The sequence below is a fragment of the Pecten maximus genome, chromosome 2, assembly GCF_902652985.1.
Source record: "Pecten maximus chromosome 2, xPecMax1.1, whole genome shotgun sequence".
Lineage (NCBI taxonomy): Eukaryota > Metazoa > Mollusca > Bivalvia > Pectinida > Pectinidae > Pecten > Pecten maximus.
The window spans coordinates 3609773-3634668 of NC_047016.1; the positions used below are offsets into that span (position 1 = coordinate 3609773).

Below are 24896 nucleotides of genomic sequence, written 5' to 3' on the forward strand. Positions count from 1 at the left end.
CCATTATATAGATGTAGGGTATTGACCAGTAACTATCTGGCTGTCTACCATTATATAGATGTAGGGTATTGTCTACAGTATGAGGCTAAGATCAACGCTGACCCGTAACTATCTGGCTGTCTACCATTATATAGATGTAGGGTATTGTCTACAGTATGAGGCTAAGATCAACGCTGACCAGTAACTATCTGGCTGTCTACCATTATATAGATGTAGGGTATTGACCAGTAACTATCTGGCTGTCTACCATTATATAGATGTAGGGTATTGACCAGTAACTATCTGGCTGTCTACCATTATATAGATGTAGGGTATTGACTACAGTATGAGGCTAAGATCAACGCTGACCAGTAACTATCTGGCTGTCTACCATTATATAGATGTAGGATATTGACTACAGTATGAGACTAAGATCAACGCTGACCAGTAACTATCTGGCTGTCTACCATTATATAGATGTAGGGTATTGACCAGTAACTATCTGGCTGTCTACCATTATATAGATGTAGGATATTGACTACAGTATGAGGCTAAGATCAACACTGATCAGTAACTATCTGGCTAACTACTGGTGCATGTGTTGTATTCCCTTCAGAAAAATCTTTTCACTGTTGCTGTTTTTTCTGTAGATATTGGATCAGTTTAAAGGCTGTATCAAGGAACAATTGCCTACATGGGAGACAAACGGAACAATGATGGTAAGTTATACTGTAGGGTAGACAAACGGAAACAATGATGGTAAGTTATACTGTAGGGTAGACAAACAATGATGGTAAGTTATACTGTAGTGTAGACAAACAATGATGGTAAGTTATACTGTAGGGTAGACAAACAATGATGGTAAGTTATACTGTAGTGTAGACAAACAATGATGGTAAGTTATACTGTAGTGTAGACAAACAATGATGGTAAGTTATACTGTAGGGTAGACAAACAATGATGGTAAGTTATACTGTAGGGTAGACAAACGGAACAATGATGGTAAGTTATACTGTAGGGAAGACAAACGGAACAGTGATGGTAAGTTATACTGTAGGGTAGAGAGATTAATAGAATCTATCATGGGTCTGTTCCGTGGACAGGAATATCTCAACCCGAGTGTAAGAGTTTGGCCAGTCAGCACATGAGGCTTGCCGAGTGCTGGCCAGCCAAACTATTACACGAGGGTTAAGATATCCTTGTTCGCGGAACAGACCCGTCATTGATTATTTTTCTCACAAACTTGCAACCAAACGTAAGTTTTTATGAAAGTTTTTCATCGCTCCATCTTCAATGCTCCATGGAATGTGCGTCAGAATTGATGATGTCATCATTTACGACTTGGTTACTCAACGTAAAATGATGACGTTACGTTATTGTTACAGCGTCATATAGCGCGTGCCGGCTGTCTTTACCCACCCCGTGTAAGATCGATTGATCTTTTCCCTAACAACCGTCGGATAACCCTGTGTAAGATCGATTTCTCTTTTCCCTAACAATCGCCGGATAACCCTGTGTAAGATCGATTTATCTTTTCCCTAACAATCGCCGGATAACCCTGTGTAAGATCGATTTATCTTTTCCCTAACAACCGCCCGATAACCCTGTGTAAGATCGATTTATCTTTTCCCTAATAATCGTCGGATAACCCTGTGTAAGATCAATTTATCTTTTCCCTAACAACCGTCGGATAACCCTGTGTAAGATTGATTTATCTTTTCCCTAACAACCGTCGGATAACCCTGTGTAAGATCGATTTATCTTTTCCCTAACAACCGTCGGATAACCCTGTGTAAGATTGATTTATCTTTTCCCTAACAACCGCGGGATAACCCTGTGTAAGATCGATTTATCTTTTCCCTAACAACCGCGGGATAACCCTGTGTAAGATCGATTTATCTTTTCCCTAACAACCGCCGGATAACCCAGTGTAAGATTGATTTATCTTTTCCCTAACAACCATCAGATAACCCTGTGTAAGATCGATTTATCTTTTCCCTAACAACCGTCGGATAACCCTGTGTAAGATCGATTTATCTTTTCCCTAACAACCGTCGGATAACCCTGTGTAAGATCGATTTATCTTTTCCCTAACAACCGCCCGATAACCCTGTGTAAGATCGATTTATCTTTTCCCTAACAACCGTCGGATAACCCTGTGTAAGATCGATTTATCTTTTCCCTACCAACCGTCGGATAACCCCGTGTAAGATCGATTTATCTTTTCCCTAACAACCGTCGGATAACCCCGTGTAAGATCGATTTATCTTTTCCCTAACAACCGTCGGATAACCCCGTGTAAGATCGATTTATCTTTTCCCTAACAACCGTCGGATAACCCCGTGTAAGATCGATTTATCTTTTCCCTAACAACCGCCGGCTAACCCTGTGAAGTATGGGAGAACCACTAATCTATCATGTCTGACTGGAGTAAATCTCTTGTAGATGTATGTAGTCATGTGACAATGATTTTGTATTCCAGACTGAGAGACAGGCACATGTATGGGCTCACCAGAACCTACTGGAGCAGGTCAGTAACCCAGATCAGTAAATACAGGAGACAGCCTCACCTTTCTGTTGTAATTCAAAAACTTTATTTATCCACAAGTAATTTTCCCTTCTTCATTTGTTCAGAACAAAATTGGAAGCTAAAACTTGTTCATAAATAAGACAGCTCTTTAACAACACCTAAGAAGTGTTGAACATACTTCTACTAAAGGTCAGAAGCATCTTGGCAGAAGGGGGTCATAACTTTAAAGTATAATTTCCTATCACCATAGTTTAACAGTAGAGAACTATCATACTCCGGTCATCAGCTAATTTTCTCAATAACAAAAACACATGTAAGACTATCAAGACAAATATGTTAAAAATATAATCATTGTAAAATATTTGAAACATTAAACACATGTATTTCTTAAATTCTCCTGTATTTTTTTTCAGTGTGAGTTATTAGAAATCCTGGTGATATTTTTGAAGGACTTGGAAATAAATACTGACCAGGCTATCAACTTGGTGGAAATGTTTAAGGTGAGGAAATGTTCATATGTGATTGTGTATGATCTCACCTCGAGTAAGGAACAGTAGGGTCTTTGTTTATCGTCTATGTCCATACCAATGTTAATCTCAGTTTCCCTGTAGTACTAGAGCAACTAAATATAGCATATAGCTATCTTATAGGGTGTAGACCTTGGATCAGGCTTCAAATTACCATAAATGTTTGTGTATAGTGGCCACTTTTTTTCAAAAATGGACAAGTGAAAAAATCCACTGTGCAATTTAGGCAGGAACAAGCCTTTGCCGGTCCGATGTATGGATGTCATGAATGTGATGTGATATTTGTAATCGTTTCTGTCGACAGTAGGATTATGGTTTAATACTTATATATGTAAAGCATTTAAGAAGTAAATATTGAACAAATAATCAAGGAAATTAATACTTATTTTGATGTTTAAATCCTTGAAATTGTATATCTATCTGCAATTAAGTGGATTTATCTGAGTCGATCGTGAGCCACACATGTTCCGCACACATGCAACCTCACTTGAGCAAGTTGTCGTATTCAGGTCCAAACGATGTATAATGACTCGGCTAACATCAAACAAAACTTGAAATGATACATCAGTACTTAGTTAATTCATAACTCTAAATAAATCACCTTATAAATCCAGAGCTTTGCCAGAAACTGTTAGGCCCTAACGTTCAACTTGTTTATAATATGAAAACTGTAACAGCAAGCATGCACAATTCGGCAAGGATAACACTTATACATGTACCTTGATCTTATGCTGTAGTCACTGACCAATTCAACTTGCCCTATAGATTACGATCTATGTAAATTATTGTAGATTAATGACTTCTTCTATTAGAATATTAAAACCAAATAGATTATATTAATGAAGTTTGATTTTCTGTAGCGACATGGTTTTGGCAGACATCAAAAGTACAAGCACATTCTGGAGGATCAAGCTGAACCTTTTATCAAGAGGATAGGGTGTGTATTGTGTTGTGTATCAAGAGGATAGGGTGTGTATTGTGTTGTGTATCAAGAGGATAGGGTGTGTATTGTGTTGTGTAACAAGAGGATAGGGTGTGTATTGTGTTATGTATCTAAAGGATAGGGTGTGTATTGTGTTGTGTTATCAAGAGGATAGGGTGTGTATTGTGTTGTGTATCAAGAGGATAGGGTGTGTATTGTGTTGTGTATCAAGAGGATAGGGTGTGTATTGTGTTGTGTAACAAGAGGATAGGGTGTGTATTGTGTTATGTAACAAGAGGATAGGGTGTGTATTGTGTTTTAGTCTTCTGTTATAATATACATTGTTGTACTCCAACCAGATGGATGTTTGTCTATTATAATACTGACATAACTTGATAAACTTTTCTTGTTTTGAATTAACTTTATGAATCCTTTTCACAGCCACCTGGAGATGTTGATACTGCTAGAAGCCCTTGACCTGGAGATGGTTCATGGCTGTACCCACCTTGGAAAGTAGGTCTGTCAGGGGAGTTAACTCTGTCATGGAGGAAGTGTCCTTACCAATACAGACTACAATCAAGTGATACAATCATACAGAAAATATTCTTTATTGTCCTCTTTACAAATATCCATTACTCCTATAGTAAGATTTCATCTGAGCAAATTGTCTTTATCATATTCAATGTTTCACAAGCATAAATTATCCCTATTTCAAATGATAATTCCTGTTATTTTTAATTTTGACTGTGTAAACCTAGATAAACAATATAAAATGTAAAGCCAGCTTTTATTAAATTGTGACAATATGTTATTCGACCCTATACTAAAATGTATTAACCTCACAGCAAAATTTGTCTTACAGTTTTGATGGACATTGTATTCTCAAAGATCCGAGTTCATTTAAGGTAATTAGAAATGGACTATAAAGTTTCTAATGAAGGATTGAAGTTAATAAGTTTATAGATTGTGATTGTATACAGTATACATGTTTTGTAGTAGTGTTGGGAAGGTCAGCATGATAATTATAATTCGTCCTTAAATGACCTTAACTGTTTATAGGACCTTAAGTCTATCCATACTTTCTGTTCTTTCCGGACTCCACACCGGAAGTGGTTATAATGCTCACCCCAGGAAGTATTAAACAGAATGGCAGACTACATGTGTACTTATAGTGTGTTGTTTTTCATACAGAAACAAAAAGATTAATGTTATCATTGTAAGTTGTTGAGAATTATTTTTACTAAATTTGTCTGGATTTTACACTTTACCACTATGTAATGTCCTAGACAGTGATATCTAAAATGAACATGTATCTTACCGTCATATTGTTTACATAAACAACCTATCAATTACGGAGATGATAGGGAATGATATATATTTGCTTTCTAAAGCTAGGGATTTATATTTATATTGACAAAATAACATCTCTATTAGGAGTTGAATTATGTAAAATTGTGACACAGAACAAAATCTTTTCCTATAATGATGTATCAGAGACATAACTTATCTCTTAAAAACAGTAGAAGGATGCAATATATTATTTCATCATGTAACTGTATTTCGTGTCTGAACTCCTCGAATGGGGTTCACACATAACTACAGATATGATATATGTAGGAATAAGTAAAGAATTGAAACATTTTGTTCGCCAGAAAACCATTTCTTCCAAAATGGCTTTGAGGGAAAAAAAAAAACAACAGTTGGTGTATTTTATGAATTGTAAAAATAATTTTAAAAAGAAAAACATTTCAAAAATGAAGTTCTATATATGAGAGAAACTATTCTCTGTTGGTATTGATAGTGGTTGCAGAAAAAGTAATGTTTTAAAAGATAATTAAATTCCTTAGTTATGAAACAGAGGCTTCCTCATTATGCTTGAGATCATGTGGCAGGAGTCACATTCACAGAGTTCCTAATGTTAGTAACTGAATCATTAATGTCTGATAATTGAACTGCTGAACGATTCCAAATACTTGTTTATAGACTGATCAGATCTGATCCTTGTTACAGAGGCTGGACGAGGTGATCCAGACCCTAGGGTCAGACCCTTCCCATGGTCCTCTACTACTCTCCTGGGTGGCCATACGTATGGTGTATCCCACGGTAACGGATAACAGTCTCACCAGGAAGATGGGTAATAGTGCTTTAGCCCTACGTGTGTTTGATGTTCTCTATGAAATCCTCAACACTGAACCGTTCTCCAGTAAAACATCGGTAAGTTGTGTACCTGTTTGACCTTGTCATAAAATCATATGGTCTGTGTGATACATGAAAATTCATCTGACCACTTTGGATTGTCTGTTTGAATGATAAAAGAGTTTCTTAATCCTCAAATTTTGATACTGATTTTAAAAATTCCTCTCTCAGTTGATCAGTTTAAAATGTTTTGCCCTTCTCTACCAGATTTTGTTTTACAGTGACTGTATCATTCCATCATGATTGTATTAGCTACAATATATTATGTTATATTAAAGTGATTTAATATGATAGTTATGATGGAGTCATTGTTTACAGAGTCAAATTTAGAACTCGAGTGTCTGTATTATGCATGTGTTGGCTGATAACCAATCTTACCAGAAACATGTAATGTACTTACATTTAAAATGTGGTAACATGTAATGTACTAACATGTAAAATGTACTAACATGTAATGTACTGACATGTAATGTACTAACATGTAATGTACTAACATGTAAAATGTAAAATGTACTAACATGTAATGTACTAACATGTATATTGTACTAACATTTAATGTACTAACATGTATAATGTACTAACATGTAAAATGTACGTTTGATATTTTCAGTTTGTGTCGTCTGTAGCCCACTACATAGTCTATAACATGCTGGTGAATCTGCTCTCTGCATTTGATGAAGGGTCTCTAGGGGGAGAGAGAGAAATCAAGGTAGACACTAGTTAACCCAACTCTTTATCTAAAGGATGTTCACTCACTCTGACCATGTTCAACTTTCTTTAGAATTGGTGCTTATAAAGTATATACACATATTAAACAACTTATATATTTATAAATAACTCAAAAATGGTTGTATCATCATACACCGTAAGTAAGACATAATTTAAGAGTTCGATATTTTTATATCCCTATTTGTTACCACCAACTCTTTTCCACCACATTCTTTATTTGGCTCCTAAGTAAACATAAAATATTAGTAATTAGCTGTTCCTTTTTCATTACAGGTGCTGTATGCAAATATTTGTAAACTGTTGAAACAAGAATTTGTGGCAGAAGATTTCTGGAACAAGGTATACCGATCTATCACTGGTGTTTTTCTTTCTCATTGTAAATTATTTATGTTGTTTTTATTTTCAAAGCAGATGATCTGCTGTTTCGAAATTAACTAATTAACTTTTTACTTTAATACAGTAAATCTTCTGTTTATTGTCAACATTGTTAATCTTTTACACAATTCATTGTTTAATAGACCTAGAATGAGTTTTATCAGCCTTGATCTATGTCCAAAAGTCTCATCGTAAGTCCAGATATTTTTAAATGTTTATGAAATTGAAGCTATTATTTCGTGTTAAAGGGCCTGGAGGAGGGTTTGGGATGTGTGTTCCATTCCTCACGTCTCAAGTTCCCCTTGGACTTTGGTAGCCTGGTACGACTCAGTACCTCGTTAGCGTGTTCGGGTATGGACAGTGCTAGGAAGGTAAGTACCTCGTTAGCGTGTTCGGGTATGGACAGTACTAGGAAGGTAAGTACCTCGTTGGCCTGTTCGGGTATGGACAGTGCTAGGAAGGTAAGTACCTCGTTAGCCTGTTTGGGTATGGACAGTGCTAGGAAGGTAAGTACCTCGTTAGCGTGTTCGGGTATGGACAGTGCTAGGAAGGTAAGTAATTAGTGGAGCTATAGTGAGGAACAGTTATTGGTCTCATTTAGACAATACATAGATGTACTAATACAGCTATACTGTGAAGTCTTGTAAGCATATTTTAGACTTCCAATAGAAAAAATTAAATACTTTTGAAACCATTTGGATTAAAATCAATAATGTTCATAATTGTGAATGTAGTGAAGGAATACACATTTTTTCTGTCTGTATCATTAAATAAAGCTGTTTACCTTTTTTGATATAAATACAAACTCTAAGACTTGTATTAAAGCTGTTTATTTTGTTCTCTTACATATTACTGATTGATTACTCAATTATTGACAGACTCTTAACATATGAACCAATTTGAAAGTGAAAGCATATTACAGGTAAAGTTACTATAAAATTCACTGATGTGTTTGAAGAAAGTTCTAGTTTGTTTTAAAAACCTCATACTTAGGTTGACGGAAGGTTTACAGTTTTCTTGTGTTCTATATTGTAGATTGTAGAATTTTGGAGAAAGCTACCATGTTACACAGAGTTCCTGGACAGAAATAGTGTGTCTGACATTAATCAGACCAAGGACCCACTCATATGGCAGCTAGCCCGAAACAAAATCCCCTACCCAGGAGGTATCCTACTGTACAGACTGTTTAATGTTGACACAGATAATCAATGCTACTTCTGTCTGAAATTCATCACAAATAAACATTGTCCATTAATGAATACCTTAATTTAATGTAAAATATTTGATTATAAGAAATGTTATTTTTTTTAAATCAAGCATTCAAACAAATTGTAGATGATCAGGGAATTAGGTCTCTGAGAAGGTGGTGTTATGGTTTATTAACGAGAGAGCTAGATTTTCTTAAAATCAGAGATTTTGGTTTATTAAGATAGAACCATTTATCCTAGAAGGAAGGAGAGATTGTGTTCTATTAAGAAGAGAAAGCAAGTAAGAATTATGGTTGTTAAGATCTATTCCAGAGAAAACTAGAATGGAGGTAAATTTCCCTTCTGTTTGACACTCATCATTGGTTTTCGCTGTTTTTTTTCAGGCAGTTTTAAGATAGATGCTGGAACACTCGGGCAGTGTTTGCCTATGGCAGGTAAGGTCTTCATTGTAGAGATTAATGTGCCATACAACATTTTTAGCCCACCATCATCAGATGGTGGGCTATTCAAATCGCCCTGCGTCCGTGGTCCGTCGTCCGTCCGTCCGTCCGTCCCTCCGTCCGTCCGTCCGTAAACAATTCTTGTTATCGCTAATCCTCAGAAAGTACTGAAGGGATCTTTCTCAAATTTCATATGTAGGTTCCCCTTGGTGCCTAGTTATGCATATTGCATTTTGGGACCGATCGGAAAACAACATGGCCGACAGGCAGCCATCTTGGATTTTGACCATTGAAGTTTGTTATCGCTATTTCTGAGAAAGTACTGAAGGGATCTTTCTCAAATTTCATATGTGGGTTTCCCTTGGTGCCTAGTTATGCATATTGCATTTTGGGACCGATCGGAAAACAACATGGCCGACAGGCAGCCATCTTGGATTTTGACCATTGAAGTTTGTTATCGCTATTTCTGAGAAAGTACTGAAGGGATCATTCTCAAATTTCATATGTGGGTTTCCCTTGGTGCCTAGTTATGCATATTGCATTTTGGGACCGATCGGAAAACAACATGGCCGACAGGCAGCCATCTTGGATTTTGACCATTGAAGTTTGTTATCGCTATTTCTGAGAAAGTACTGAAGGGATCTTTCTCCAATTTCATATGTTGGTTTCCCTTGGTGCCTAGTTATGCATATAGCATTTTTGGATTGATCAGAAAACAACATGGCCGACAGGCAGCCATCTTGGATTTTGACCATTGAAGTTTGTTATCGCTATTTCGGAGAAAGTACTGAAGGGATCTTTCTCAAATTTCATATGTAGGTTCCCCTTGGTGCCTTGTTATGCATATTGCATTTTGGGACCGATCGGAAAACAACCTAGCCGACAGGCAGCCATCTTGGATTTTGACAATTGAAGTTTGTTATCGCTATTTCTGAGAAAGTACTGAAGGGATCTTTCTCAAATTTCATATGTAGGTTCCCCTTGGTGCCTAGTTATGCATATTGTATTTTGAGACCAATCAGAAAACAACATGGCCGACAGGCAGCCATCTTGGATTTTGACAATTGAAGTTTGTTATCGCTATTTCTGAAAAAGTACTGAAGGGATCATTCTCAAATTTCATATGTAGGTTTCCCTTGGTGCCTAGTTATGCATATTGCATTTTGAGACCAATCAGAAAACAACATGGCCGACAGGCAGTCATCTTGGATTTTGACAATTGAAGTTTGTTATCGCTAATTCTCAGAAAGCACTGAAGGGATCTTCCTGAAATTTCATATGTAGGTTCCCCTTGGTGCCTAGTTATGCATATTGCATTTTGAGACCAATCGGAAAACAACATGGCCGACAGGCAGCCATCTTGGATTTTGACAATTGAAGTTTGTTATCGCTATTTCTCAGAAAGTACTGAAGGAATCTTTCTCAAATTCCATATATAGGTTTCCCTTGTTTGAAAAGTACTAGAGGTTTCTTCTGAATTTACACAGATTAGTAAGACTTAGAAGAAGAGGAAAGTAGAGAAAAGATCAATCTGACATGGAACCTATGAAGAACATTCAATGGTGGGCGCCAAGATCCCTCTGGGATCTCTTGTTTAAATGGTCGCATCACATAGAAGAATGGTCCAATCAAGTAATAAACTGATTTAGATGTGTACTAGAGCACCATACAGAGGAAACTCTGAGACCATAAACTGTGTAGGAAATAACCATGGCATATTATTACAGGTTTACTGTAATTGATCTGATCACAGTCACTAAGTTGTTTAGTGTGATGGGGAGAGGTTGATTGTAGGAATATGTTTTATCTGATCACAAAGTCACCAAGATGTTTGATGTTGTAGGGATAGTTTACTGTAGAAACATGTTTTATGTGATCACAGAGTCACAAAGATGTTTGATTTTGTAGGGAAGAGAGATGACAGTGAGAGCCCTATCATACAATGGGATGTAGAGTACAATGGCTGGGAGCTATTGTTATGTGAGATAGAGATGCTGCTACAACAGATCTCACTGGGCGCAGGTACATACAATAACAATGGCTACTGTGTCTCACTGGGCGCAGGTACATACAATAACAATGGCTACTGTGTCTCACTGGGCGCAGGTACATACAATAACAATGGCTACTGTGTCTCACTGGGCGCAGGTACATACAATAACAATGACTACTGTGTCTCACTGGGCGCAGGTACATACAATAACAATGGCTACTGTGTCTCACTGGGCGCAGGTACATACAATAACAATGGCTACTGTGTCTCACTGGGCGCAGGTACATACAATAACAATGACTACTGTGTCTCACTGGGCGCAGGTACATACAATAACAATGGCTACTGTGTCTCACTGGGCGCAGGTACATACAATAACAATGGCTACTGTTAACATTATAACCTTGCTAACTCCCAGGGACCTTGTTGTTTGTGACAGACAATAGATCTTCACTAGATGGACCAAGAGAATATAACTAAACAAATGTACCTAGGTACCTTTGCTGTTACCCCTGGGAAACTTGTTATTTCCTGGAGGAGTATGTAACCCCTGATACGTACTAGTCACTTCCTACCACCTGGACTAGATTTAATTTATCAGAAGGTCATTTGATAGAGCATTATTCCAGTACTCCAAGTGTCCCATGCTCAGTCTGTAAAACAGGCATTAAAAATAATAACCTCTATTACACAAAAGAATTTAAGATACTAGTAGCTGTAGGTGTACTGTTCATTACACCCAATAGTAAATATCACCTCCTGAGTTCATATAGTAAAGTATCTTAACAACGAGTAACTAGATTTGGTGGTCATCATCAAAGGTGACATAGACGAGGGAGAACTGTAGATGTTTATTCTCATACTTTGAAGGGATGGTGTCACCCATGCAAGTTTCCAGAGTTACTCTCATTGTGGAGATGGTCGGAGCAGTCTTAGGAGCCTACCCTAAAGCTATGGAGGAACTAGACCAGGTTATTGAATGCCTGTATCAGCTTATACACAGGTAAAATACAGACTGGTTTTGTGTTAACTGGTGGAATCCATTACAATGGTGTGGAACTATCAGTGACAAGGAATGCACCTGTAGTAGATATGGTTGATGTAGCTAGTGGAGCTAAAAATGCACAGTTTCAGTTTTTTCATGAACACAAATTTTTCATGTTCCTTTAATTAAGAAATGCTGAAAACTTGCAATAGTCAGAAATCTAGTTTCGTGCAGGCATTGCTGGACCTTTAAATCTGATGTGACCAGAATTACAAGGGCCTCGATGGTTAATTTTCTGACTCAACCATTTTGACTTGCACTCTGTAACATTTCTCATAACATTTAAGACATAACCAATGTACTGTGTGTGTTTTAATTTGGTTTATTATCGTGTCCAGGTTTTTAGCTCACCTGGACCAAAGGTCCGGTGAGCTTATGCCATGGTGCGGCGTCCGTCGTCTGTCGTCCGTCGTCCGTCCGTCAACATTTGCTTCAAATCACTACTAGTCAAAAATCTTATTGGTTTTGGCCAAATTTAGTCAGAAACATCCTTGGCGGAAGGGGATCAGATTTTGCATAAATGGTGACTGACCCCCAAGGGGCCTGAGGGGCGGGGCCCAATAGGGGAAATTGAGGCAATTCCTTTAAATCGCTACTTGTCATAAAGTTATGAATGGATTTGAACCAAATTTAGTCAGAAACATTCTTGGAGGAAGGGGAACAGATTTTGCATAAATGGTGACTCTGACCAGTAAGGGGCCAAGGGGCGGGGCCCAATAGGGGAAATAGAGGTAATTCCTTTAAATCGCTACTAGTCATAAAGATATGAATGGATTTGAACCCAATTTGGTCAGAAGCATCATTAGGGTAAGGGGAACAGATTTTGCATAAATGGTGACTCTGACTCCTGAGGGGCCAAATGGGCGGGGCCCAATAGGGGAAATAGAGGTAATTCCTTTAAATCGCTACTAGTCATGAAGTTATTATAGGATTTGAACCCAATTAAGTCAGAAACATCCTTTGGGGAAGGGGAACAGATTTTGCATAAATGGTTACTCTGACCCCCAAGGGGCCAAAGGGGCGGGGCCTAATAGGGAAATAGAGGTAATTCCTTCAAATCGCTTCTTGTCATAAAGTTATGAATGGATTTGAACCCAATTTGGTCAGAAACATTCTTGGAGGAAGGGGAACAGATTTTGCATAAATGGTGACTCTGACCCCCAAGGGGCCAAATGGGCGGGGCCCAATAGGGGAAATAGAGGTAATTCGTTTAAATCGCTACTAGTCATGAAGTTATTATAGGATTTGAACCCAATTAAGTCAGAAACATCCTTTGGGGAAGGGGAACAGATTTTGCATAAATGGTTACTCTGACCCCCAAGGGGCCAAAGGGGCGGGGCCTAATAGGGAAATAGAGGTAATTCCTTCAAATCGCTTCTTGTCATAAAGTTATGAATGGATTTGAACCCAATTTGGTCAGAAACATTCTTGGAGGAAGGGGAACAGATTTTGCATAAATGGTAATTCTGACCCCTAAGGGGCCAAAGGGGCGGGGCCCAATAGGGGAAATGGAGGTAATTCCTTTAAATCGCTACTAGTCATAAAGTTATGAAGGGATTTGAACCCAATTTAGTGAGAAACATCATTGGGGGAAGGGGAACAGATTTTGCATAAATGGTGACTCTGACCCCCGAGGGGACAAAGGCATGGGGCCCCATAGGGGAAATAGAGGTAATTCCTTTAAATCGCTACTAGTCATAAAGATATGAATGGATTTGAACCCAATTTAGTCAGAAACATTCTTGCGGGCATGGGAACAGATTTTGCATAAATGGTAACTCTGACCCCTGAGGGGCCAAAGGGACGGGGCCCCATAGGGTAAATAGAGGTAATTCCTTTAAATCGCTACTAGTCATAAAGTTATGAATGGATGTTCTAAATAACAATTCTTGAGGTCTTTCAGACCCATAGAGAGTCTAGACTTCTTTATTTCTTTAATGCAGTTGGGATCCCCACACCATAACCATATATAGCATTGTTCGAGATTGACAAATAAAACGAATTGAACATGAACATTATTTTGACATTTGGTCTAATCCAACCAGGTGAGCGATACAGGCCCCATGGGCCTCTTGTTGTGTTTTAATTTGGTTTATTATCATGTCCATGTTTTTGTGTTTTAATTTGGTTTATTATCGTGTCCAGGTTTTTGTGTTTTAATTTGGTTTATTATCGTGTCCAGGTTTTTGTGTTTTAATTTGGTTTATTATCGTGTCCAGGTTTTTGTGTTTTAATTTGGTTTATTATCGTGTCCAGGTTTTTGTGTTTTAATTTGGTTTATTATCGTGTCCAGGTTTTTGTGTTTTAATTTGGTTTATTATCATGTCCAGGTTTTTAGCTCACCTGGACCGAAGGTCCGGTGAGCTTATGCCATGGCGCAGCGTCCGTCGTCCGTCCGTCCGTTGGTCAACATTTGCTTCATTCTTATTGGATTTTGACCAAATTTGGCCAGAAACATCCTTTGCAGAATGGGAACAGATTTTGCATAAATGGTGACTCTGACCCCTGAGGGGCCAAAGGGACGGGGCCCATAAGGGGAAATAGAGGTAATTCCTTTAAATCGCTACTAGTCATGAAGTTATGAATGGATTTCAACCCAATTTGGTCAGAAACATCCTTGGGGGAAGGGGAACAGATTTTGCATAACTGGTGATTCTGACCCCCGAGGGGCCAAAGGGGCGGGGCCAAATATGGGAAATAGAGGCAATTCCTCTAAATCTCTACTAGTCATAAAGTTATGAATGAATTTCAACCCAACTTGGTCAGAAACATCCTTGGGGGAAGGGGAAAAGATTTTGCATAAATGGTGACTCTGACCCCCGAGGGGCCAAAGTAGCGGGGCCCAATAGGGGAAATAGAGGTAATTCCTTTAAATCACTACTAGTCATAAAGTTATGAATGGATTTGAACCAAATTTTGTTAGAAATATCCTTTGGGGAAGGGGAACAGATTTTGCATAAATGGTGATTCTGACCCCTGAGGGGCCAAAGGTGCAGGGCCAAATATGAAAAGTAGAGGTAATTCCTCTAAATCTCTACTTGTCATAAAGTTATGAATGGATTTGAACCCAATTTGGTCAGAAACATCCTTGGGGAAAGGGGAACAGATTTTGCATAAATGGTGATTCTGACCCCCGAGGGGCCAAAGGGGCGGGGCCAAATATGGGAAATAGAGGTAATTCCTCTAAATCTCTACTAGTCATAAAGTTGTGAAAGGATTTGAACCCAATTTGGTCAGAAACATCCTTGGGGAAGGGAAACAGATTTTGCATAAATGGTGGCTCTGACCCTAAAGGGGCCAAAAGGGAGGGGCCCAGTGGGGGAAATAGAGGTAATTCCTTTGAAACGCTACTAGTCATCAAGTTATGAATGGATTTGAACCCAATTTGGTCAGAAACAGGGGAACAGATTTTGCATAAATGGTGACTCTGACCCCCAAATGGCCAAAGGGGCGGGCCCAATAGGTGAAATAGAGGTAATTCCTTTAAATTGCTACTAGTCATAAAGTGATGAATGCATGTTCTATAAACAATTCTTGAGGTCTTTCACACCTTAGAGAGTCTGGACTTCATTAATCTTTAAAGCAGTTCGGATTCCCACACTATAACCATATATAGCATTGTTAGAGTTTTACAAATAAAACAATTTGAATATGAACATTATTTCAACATTTGGTCTAATCCAACCAGGTGAGCGATACAGGCCCCATGGGCCTCTTGTTGTGTTTTAATTTGGTTTATTATCATGTCCAGGTTTTTGTGTTTTAATTTGGTTTATTATCATGTCCAGGTTTTTGTGTTTTAATTTGGTTTATTATCGTGTCCAGGTTTGCTAGTTTCAATCCTCCACCACTGGACCTGATGACGTCCTGTATCCAGTGTCTGACAAGTGTGGCTAAGAAACATCCTACAAAGGTAACAACAGGTGTTTGTAACTCTGGGACCAACTTCAGGTCCAGGAGAACTTTGGTGTTTGAGTCTTGGCAACTTGGAGAGAAAAATAAGTTGTTTTTCTTCAGTTTATTTTGTGACATCCTTGCTCAAGTAAGATTTTTTTTATTATGAATCTTCACACAATGGCTGACAACCATCACCCCATATCTGAGGTAGTGTCTCAATTGTCTGGGATCAGAATGGAGGTATCTGGTTCTATGTATAGAATTCGTGACATCTTCACTTGACAGAATTGAGTCTTTTATCTATTGTCAATTGCGTGACATGATTGTTTATTTCCAAAATTATTCATTTCAAAAACTATGATTCTTCATAATTATACAAATTGTGAATTACATTGGGGAATGACAGGATTTGTACAGTTCCTTGTTTTACTTGCGGTTCTTATACTATAGGACATTTCATATTAAAAGCATTACCACAAAAATAGATTTCTGTGAAACTCAGAATTACATTTTCTTACAAGTCTGTAAAATATAAATTACATAAAAGAAATTTGTATTATTTTGATTTTTCATGTAATTGACAACAAATTATATAAGTTTGAAAGGCAGTGAGATTTGACATGATGATAGTTATATCTAAATAGCAAGCGTTTATTGAGACCATGTTTTACTCTCAGGTATGGCACAACATGAAACAGACGGGGATGGTTCCTTACCTCACGGAGAACGTGGACAACTTAGCAGAGGTTCTCAGGTATCTACACATATGTTTACCTAGCAACCACTGTTACCAACTCCATAGCAACCACAGCAGATGTAACCAACTCCATGTAATGTCCGATGCTTCACCTTAACTGATGTCTTTGTTACTGTTTGACAGTGACCAGGGTCTGTGTCTTTGTTACTGTTTGACAGTGACCCTGTCTTTGTTACTGTTTGACAGTGACCAGGGTCTATGTCTTTGTTACTGTTTGACAGTGACCAGGGTCTGTGTCTTTGTTACTGTTTGACAGTGACCAGGGTCTGTGTCTTTGTTACTGTTTGACAGTGACCAGGGTCTGTGTCTTTGTTACTGTTTGACAGTGGCCAGGGTCTGTGTGTTTGTTACTGTTTGACAGTGGCCAGGGTCTATGTCTTTGTTACTGTTTGACAGTGACCAGGGTCTGTGTCTTTGTTACTGTTTGACAGTGGCCAGGGTCTATGTCTTTGTTACTGTTTGACAGTGGCCAGGGTCTATGTCTTTGTTACTGTTTGACAGTGACCAGGGTCTGTGTCTTTGTTACTGTTTGACAGTGACCCTGTCTTTGTTACTGTTTGACAGTGACCAGGGTCTGTGTCTTTGTTACTGTTTGACAGTGGCCAGGGTCTATGTGTTTGTTACTGTTTGACAGTGGCCAGGGTCTGTGTGTTTGTTACTGTTTGACAGTGGCCAGGGTCTGTGTGTTTGTTACTGTTTGACAGTGGCCAGGGTCTGTGTCTTTGTTACTGTTTGACAGTGACCCTGTCTTTGTTACTGTTTGACAGTGGCCAGGGTCTATGTGTTTGTTACTGTTTGACAGTGACCAGGGTCTGTGTCTTTGTAACTGTTTGACAGTGGCCAGGGTCTGTGTCTTTGTAACTGTTTGACAGTGGCCAGGGTCTGTGTCTTTGTTACTGTTTGACAGTGGCCAGGGTCTATGTCTTTGTTACTGTTTGACAGTGGCCAGGGTCTGTGTCTTTGTTACTGTTGTACAGTGACCAGGGTCTATGTCTTTGCAACTGTTTGACAGTGGCCAGGGTCTGTGTCTTTGTTACTGTTTGACAGTGACCAGGGTCTATGTCTTTGTTACTGTTTGACAGTGACCAGGGTCTATGTCTTTGCAACTGTTTGACAGTGGCCAGGGTCTGTGTCTTTGTTACTGTTTGACAGTGACCAGGGTCTGTGTCTTTGTTACTGTTTGACAGTGACCAGGGTCTATGTCTTTGTTACTGTTTGACAGTGGCCAGGGTCTGTGTCTTTGTTACTGTTTGACAGTGGCCAGGGTCTGTGTCTTTGTTACTGTTTGACAGTGGCCAGGGTCTGTGTCTTTGTTACTGTTTGACAGTGGCCAGGGTCTGTGTCTTTGTTACTGTTTGACAGTGGCCAGGGTCTGTGTGTTTGTTACTGTTTGACAGTGGCCAGGGTCTGTGTCTTTGTTACTGTTTGACAGTGACCAGGGTCTGTGTCTTTGTTACTGTTTGACAGTGGCCAGGGTCTGTGTCTTTGTTACTGTTTGACAGTGGCCAGGGTCTGTGTGTTTGTTACTGTTTGACAGTGGCCAGGGTCTATGTGTTTGTTACTGCTTGACAGTGGCCAGGATCTGTGTCTTTGTTACTGTTTGACAGTGACCAGGGTCTATGTCTTTGTTACTGTTTGACAGTGGCCAGGGTATATGTCTTTGTTACTGTTTGACAGTGGCCAGGGTATATGTCTTTGTTACTGTTTGATAGTGGCCAGGGTCTGTGTCTTTGTTACTGTTTGACAGTGGCCAGGGTATATGTGTTTGTTACTGTTTGACAGTGGCCAGGGTCTGTGTCTTTGTTACTGTTTGACAGTGACCAGGGTCTGTGTCTTTGTTACTGTTTGACAGTGACCAGGGTATATGTGTTTGTTACTGTTTGACAGTGGCCAGGGTCTGTGTCTTTGTTACTGTTTGACAGTGGCCAGGGTCTGTGTCTTTGTTACTGTTTGACAGTGGCCAGGGTCTGTCTTTGTTACTGTTTGACAGTGGCCAGGGTCTGAGTCTTTGTTACTGTTTGACAGTGGCCAGGGTCTGTGTCTTTGTTACTGTTTGACAGTGGCCAGGGTCTGTGTCTTTGTTACTGTTTGACAGTGACCAGGGTCTGTGTCTTTGTAACTGTTTGACGGTGACCAGGGTCTATGTCTTTGTTACTGTTTGACATTGACCAGGGTCTATGTCTTTGTTACTGTTTGACAGTGACCAGGGTCTATGTCTTTGTAACTGTTTGACAGTGGCCAGGGTCTGTGTCTTTGTAACTGTTTGACAGTGGCCAGGGTCTGTGTCTTTGTTACTGTTTGACAGTGGCCAGGGTCTATGTCTTTGTTACTGTTTGACAGTGACCAGGGTCTGTGTCTTTGTTACTGTTTGACAGTGACCAGGGTCTATGTCTTTGTTACTGTTTGACAGGGGCCAGGGTCTATGTGTTTGTTACTGTTTGACAGTGGCCAGGGTCTGAGCGCTGGATTGTATGGAGCTATCCTGGCGGGTTATGAGTGTAACCAAGGACGATACCCTGTAACCATGGCATTCCTGGACTTTATCAGCTGTTTCATAAAGGTTTGTCCAACTTTTATCCCCATTGTATTTACTCTTTCTACAGGCTTAATATTCAGATAAAAGTTTTCTATAAACATACAATAACACTAGCATTTCTAGGAAGTCCTCAAAAGTTGATGATTGGTGAAAACTACTGGCTGTTCTGTTTTAATACCTACACCGTTTGTCTTACAGCCATTTTTTGCTGAGGGAAGAGAGGGTGACCTGATGGCCCCTATCCTATATTTCCTGAGAGAAGTTTTCCCTGTGTTCCAGAAGTGGCGTTACTACAGCTCGGCCAAGAGAGAAACCATCGGTAAGATATACTCCGAGGATATCTGTCTAAAACTGAACAAGATAATGTTTAACTGGCATAGAGTATCTGTCTAAAACTGAACAAGATAATGTTTAACTGGCATAGAGTATCTGTCTAAAACTGACCAAGGTAATGTTAAACTGGCATAAAGTATCTGTCTCAAAGTATAAACAATGTTAAGTATCTGTCTCAAAGTATAAACGACATAGAGTATCTGTCTCAAAGTATAAACGACATCGAATATCTGTCTCAAAGTATAAACGACATAGAGTATCTGTCTAAAAGTATAAACGACATAGAGTATCTGTCTCAAAGTATAAACAACATAGAATATCTGTCTCAAAGTATAAACGACATAGAATATCTGTCTCAAAGTGTAAACAACATAGAGTATCTGTCTCAAAGTATAAACGACATAGAATATCTGTCTCAAAGTATAAACAACATAGAATATCTGTCTCAAAGTATAAACGACATAGAATATCTGTCTCAAAGTATAAACAATGTTAAGTATCTGTCTCAAAGTATAAATGACATAGAATATCTGTCTCAAAGTATAAACGACATAGAATATCTGTCTCAAAGTATAAACGACATAGAGTATCTGTCTCAAAGTGTAAACAACATAGATTTTCTGTCTCAAAGTGTAAACGACATAGAATATCTGTCTCAAAGTATAAACGACATAGAGTATCTGTCTCAAAGTATAAACAACATGGAATATCTGTCTCAAAGTATAAACGACATAGAATATCTGTCTCAAAGTATAAACGACATGGGGTATCTGTCTCAAAGTATAAACGACATGGAATATCTGTCTCAAAGTATAAACGACATAGAATATCTATCTCAAAGTATAAACAACATAGAATATCTGTCTCAAAGTATAAACAACATGGAGTATCTGTCTCAAAGTATAAACGACATAGAATATCTGTCTCAAAGTGTAAACAACATAGAATATCTGTCTCAAAGTATAAACAACATAGAATATCTGTCTCAAAGTATAAACAACATGGAGTATCTGTCTCAAAGTATAAACGACATAGAATATCTATCTCAAAGTATAAACGACATAGAGTATCTGTCTCAAAGTATAAACAACATAGAATATCTGTCTCAAAGTATAAACAACATAGAATATCTGTCTCAAAGTATAAATGACATAGAATATCTGTCTCAAAGTATAAACGACATAGAATATCTGTCTCAAAGTATAAACGACATAGAATATCTGTCTCAAAGTATAAACGACATAGAATATCTGTCTCAAATTATAAACGACATAGAATATCTGTCTCAAAGTATAAACGACATAGAGTATCTGTCTCAAAGTATAAACAACATAGAATATCTGTCTCAAAGTATAAACAACATAGAATATCTGTCTCAAAGTATAAACGACATAGAATATCTGTCTCAAAGTATAAACAACATGGAATATCTGTCTCAAAGTATAAACAACATAGAATATCTGTCTCAAAGTGTAAACAACATGGAATATCTATCTCAAAGTATAAACGACATAGAATATCTGTCTCAAAGTATAAACAACATAGAATATCTGTCTCAAAGTATAAACGACATAGAATATCTGTCTCAAAGTATAAACAATGTTAAGTATCTGTCTCAAAGTATAAATGACATAGAATATCTGTCTCAAAGTATAAACGACATAGAATATCTGTCTCAAAGTATAAACGACATAGAGTATCTGTCTCAAAGTGTAAACAACATAGATTTTCTGTCTCAAAGTGTAAACGACATAGAATATCTGTCTCAAAGTATAAACGACATAGAGTATCTGTCTCAAAGTATAAACAACATGGAATATCTGTCTCAAAGTATAAACGACATAGAATATCTGTCTCAAAGTATAAACGACATGGGGTATCTGTCTCAAAGTATAAACGACATGGAATATCTGTCTCAAAGTATAAACGACATAGAATATCTATCTCAAAGTATAAACAACATAGAATATCTGTCTCAAAGTATAAACAACATGGAGTATCTGTCTCAAAGTATAAACGACATAGAATATCTGTCTCAAAGTGTAAACAACATAGAATATCTGTCTCAAAGTATAAACAACATAGAATATCTGTCTCAAAGTATAAACAACATGGAGTATCTGTCTCAAAGTATAAACGACATAGAATATCTATCTCAAAGTATAAACGACATAGAGTATCTGTCTCAAAGTATAAACAACATAGAATATCTATCTCAAAGTATAAACGACATAGAGTATCTGTCTCAAAGTATAAACAACATAGAATATCTGTCTCAAAGTATAAACAACATAGAATATCTGTCTCAAAGTATAAACGACATAGAATATCTGTCTCAAAGTATAAACAACATGGAATATCTGTCTCAAAGTATAAACAACATAGAATATCTGTCTCAAAGTGTAAACAACATGGAATATCTATCTCAAAGTATAAACGACATAGAGTATCTGTCTCAAAGTATAAACAACATAGAATATCTATCTCAAAGTATAAACAACATAGAGTATCTATCTCAAAGTATAAACAACATGGAATATCTGTCTCAAAGTATAAACAACATGGAATATCTGTCTCAATGTATAAACGACATAGAATATCTGTCTCAAAGTATAAATGACATAGAATATCTGTCTCAAAGTATAAATGACATAGAATATCTGTCTCAAAGTAGGCCAGTAGTTTTTCTCCGGGAACTCTGGCTTTCCTCCACCTCTAGAACATGCTAAGTAGGACAATGTCTTACCAAATTAACCATAGGCAAATGTATCGTACTGATTGGATATTTACTGCCATATAAAAGTATCTAATACACAGATCCATGGTAATGATCAGACTTTTACTGCCTTCTTAAAGTATCTAATATACAGATCAATCGTAATGATAAGATTTTTACTGCCATATAAAATTATCTAATATACAGATCAATCGTAATGATAAGATTTTCACAGGCACCGGCAGATCACGACCACGTGGAGTGAAAAAACAAAACGCACACGTGAAGGAAACAGACATTAGCAAATTTCAATACGCAGATATTGTCAAGATACAAATTTAATTTTAATAGTAAGTACTTACCATGAAGTTAATAAAAATAACGTTGCATCGAACTCGATAATCACTAGACGATACGTACACTGCACACACACAATCCACATGCCCAATATAAACCGGAAATGTAAGCATGGCGGGTAATACAACGATACGGTTGTCGGATAAGCGGATTTAAAAAAAACAAAACACAAAAACCGTGTAATATATTTTTAGGTCATCTGACCCAAAGGGTCAGGATGACCTATAGTCATCGTGCTTCGTCCGTCGTCGTCCGCCGTGCGCCGTGCGCCGTCCGCCGTGCGCCGTCCGTAAACTTTTTCTTTCAAAACGCTACTCCTCCTTAACGCTTGGGTGGATTACTTCCAAATTTGGTTTGAAGCATCATTGGGAGAGGGCAATCATATTTTATATAAATGAGGCTGGTCTGACCCCTGGGGCCAGAAGAGCGGGGCCCCAAAAAGGGAACTTAGGTGAATATTACTATAAAATCCTACTCCTGCTTTACCCTTGGGTGGATTACAACTAAATTTGGTGTGAAACATCATTGGGGGAGGGCGGTCATATTTTATATAAATGAAGTTGGTGTGACCCCTGGGGCCTGAGGGGCGGGGCCCCAAATGGGGAACTTTGATGAAATTTTGCTATAAAATCCTACTCCTCCTTAACCCTTTGGTGGATTTCAACCAGATATTGTGTGAAACATCATTTGGGGAGGGTGATCATATTTTATATAAATGAGGCTGGTGTGACCCCTAGGGCCTGAGGGGTGGGGCCCCAAATGGGGAACTTTGATGAAATTTTGCTATAAAATCCTACTCCTCCTTAACCCTTTAGTGGATTTCAACCAGATATGTTGTGAAACATCATTTGGGGAGGGCAGTCATATTTTATATAAATGAGGCTAGTGTGACCCCTGGGGCCTGATGGGCGGGGCCCCAAATGGGGAACTTTGATGAAATTTTGCTATAAAATCCTACTCCTCCTTAACCCTTTAGTGGATTTCAACCAGATATGTTGTGAAACATCATTTGGGGAGGGCGGTCATATTTTATATAAATGAGGCTGGTTTGACCCCTAGGGCCAGAGGTGCAGGGCCCCAAAAGGGCAACTTTGATGAAATTTTGCTTTAAAATACTACTCCTCCAAAACCCAAAAGTAGATTATTACAAAATTTGGTGTGGAACATCGTTGGAGGAGGACAATCATATTTTATATAAACGAGGCTGGTCTGACCCCTGGGGCCAGAGGGGCCGGGCCCCAAATAGGGAACTTTGGTGGATATTTGCTATAAAATCCTACTCCCCCTTTACCCTTTGGTGGATTTCAACAAGATCTGGTGTGAAACATCATTGGGGGAGGGTGGTCATATTTTATATAAATGAGGCTGGTGTGGCCCCTGGGGCTAGAAGGGCAGGGCCCCAAAAGGGGAACTTTGATGAAATTTTGCTTCAAAATACTACTCCTCCTAACCCCCATAGTGAATTATTACCAAATTTGGTGTGAAACATCATTGGAGGAGGACAATCATATCTTATATAAATGAGGCTGGTTTGACCCCTAGGGCCAGAGGGACGGGGCCCCAAAAGGGGAATTTTGGTGAATTTTTGCTATAAATCCTACTTCTCTCTAACCCTTGGGTGGATTAATACGAAATATGGTGTGAAACATCCTTTGGGAAGGGTGGTCATATTTTATATAAGCGAGGCTAGTGTGACCCCCGGGGCCTGAGGGGCAGGGCCCCAAAAGGGGAACTTTGGTGAATATTTGCTGTTAAATCCTAATCCTCCCTAACCTTTTGGTGGATTACAACCTAATTTGATGTGAAACATAAGGTGACGGCAATCATATTTTTTAATGAGACAGGTCTGACCCCTGGGGAAAAAAAGATGGGGCAAAAGGAGCGCTTAGGTTAAACATTTCTTAAAAATGCAATTCCTCCTTAATGCCTTAATTGATTACAACCATATTTAGTATGAAACATCATTGGGGAAAGGCAATCCTAATTGATATAAATGAGTCTTGTCTGACCCATTCAGACAGAGAGGCATGCCCCAAAAATGGGAACTTGGCTAAAATTTTGTTTTATGATGCTGCTCTTCCTGCACAAGCTAAATGGATAAAAACCAAATTTGATCTAAAACATAACTGGCTGAGATAAATAATTTATGGTAATAATGCTGGATTGAGGGGTGTGTCCCTGCTGTAAGTGTAAGTGTTTGTCAGATGACCGTTAAGGCCCATGGGCCTCTTGTTTATTTTTATTTTTTAGGCCTAGTCAATAGATATATAAGGTACAGTACACAATATGGAAACTAGTAAATTAAATCAGTGTGTGAATGAAGTATGACGAGTGAGAGCCCTCTTGTGAGAGGACA

At 38.4% G+C, this 24896-nt stretch overlaps 1 protein-coding gene across 4 annotated transcripts in view; it reads left to right on the forward strand.

The window, feature by feature from the left end:
• The window catches only part of LOC117345227 (nucleoporin NUP188 homolog), a 78337-nt gene that overhangs the window by 14332 nt on the left and 39109 nt on the right, over positions 1–24896 (forward strand). For all 4 annotated transcript variants that reach the window (XR_004536380.1, XM_033908254.1, XM_033908266.1 and 1 more), the window contains exons 8-25: positions 630–698; positions 2462–2509; positions 2923–3009; positions 3897–3973; positions 4400–4471; positions 4821–4863; positions 5969–6172; positions 6765–6863; positions 7157–7222; positions 7507–7629; positions 8294–8423; positions 8850–8900; positions 10815–10928; positions 11770–11902; positions 15770–15857; positions 16519–16595; positions 19044–19158; positions 19333–19453. Coding sequence is in view for 3 of the 4 variants with exons in the window: in XM_033908254.1 (XP_033764145.1) it covers positions 630–698; positions 2462–2509; positions 2923–3009; positions 3897–3973; positions 4400–4471; positions 4821–4863; positions 5969–6172; positions 6765–6863; positions 7157–7222; positions 7507–7629; positions 8294–8423; positions 8850–8900; positions 10815–10928; positions 11770–11902; positions 15770–15857; positions 16519–16595; positions 19044–19158; positions 19333–19453 (1717 nt within the window). In the remaining variant the exon portion in view is untranslated. The remainder of the gene's footprint in view (positions 1–629; positions 699–2461; positions 2510–2922; positions 3010–3896; positions 3974–4399; positions 4472–4820; positions 4864–5968; positions 6173–6764; positions 6864–7156; positions 7223–7506; positions 7630–8293; positions 8424–8849; positions 8901–10814; positions 10929–11769; positions 11903–15769; positions 15858–16518; positions 16596–19043; positions 19159–19332; positions 19454–24896) is intronic.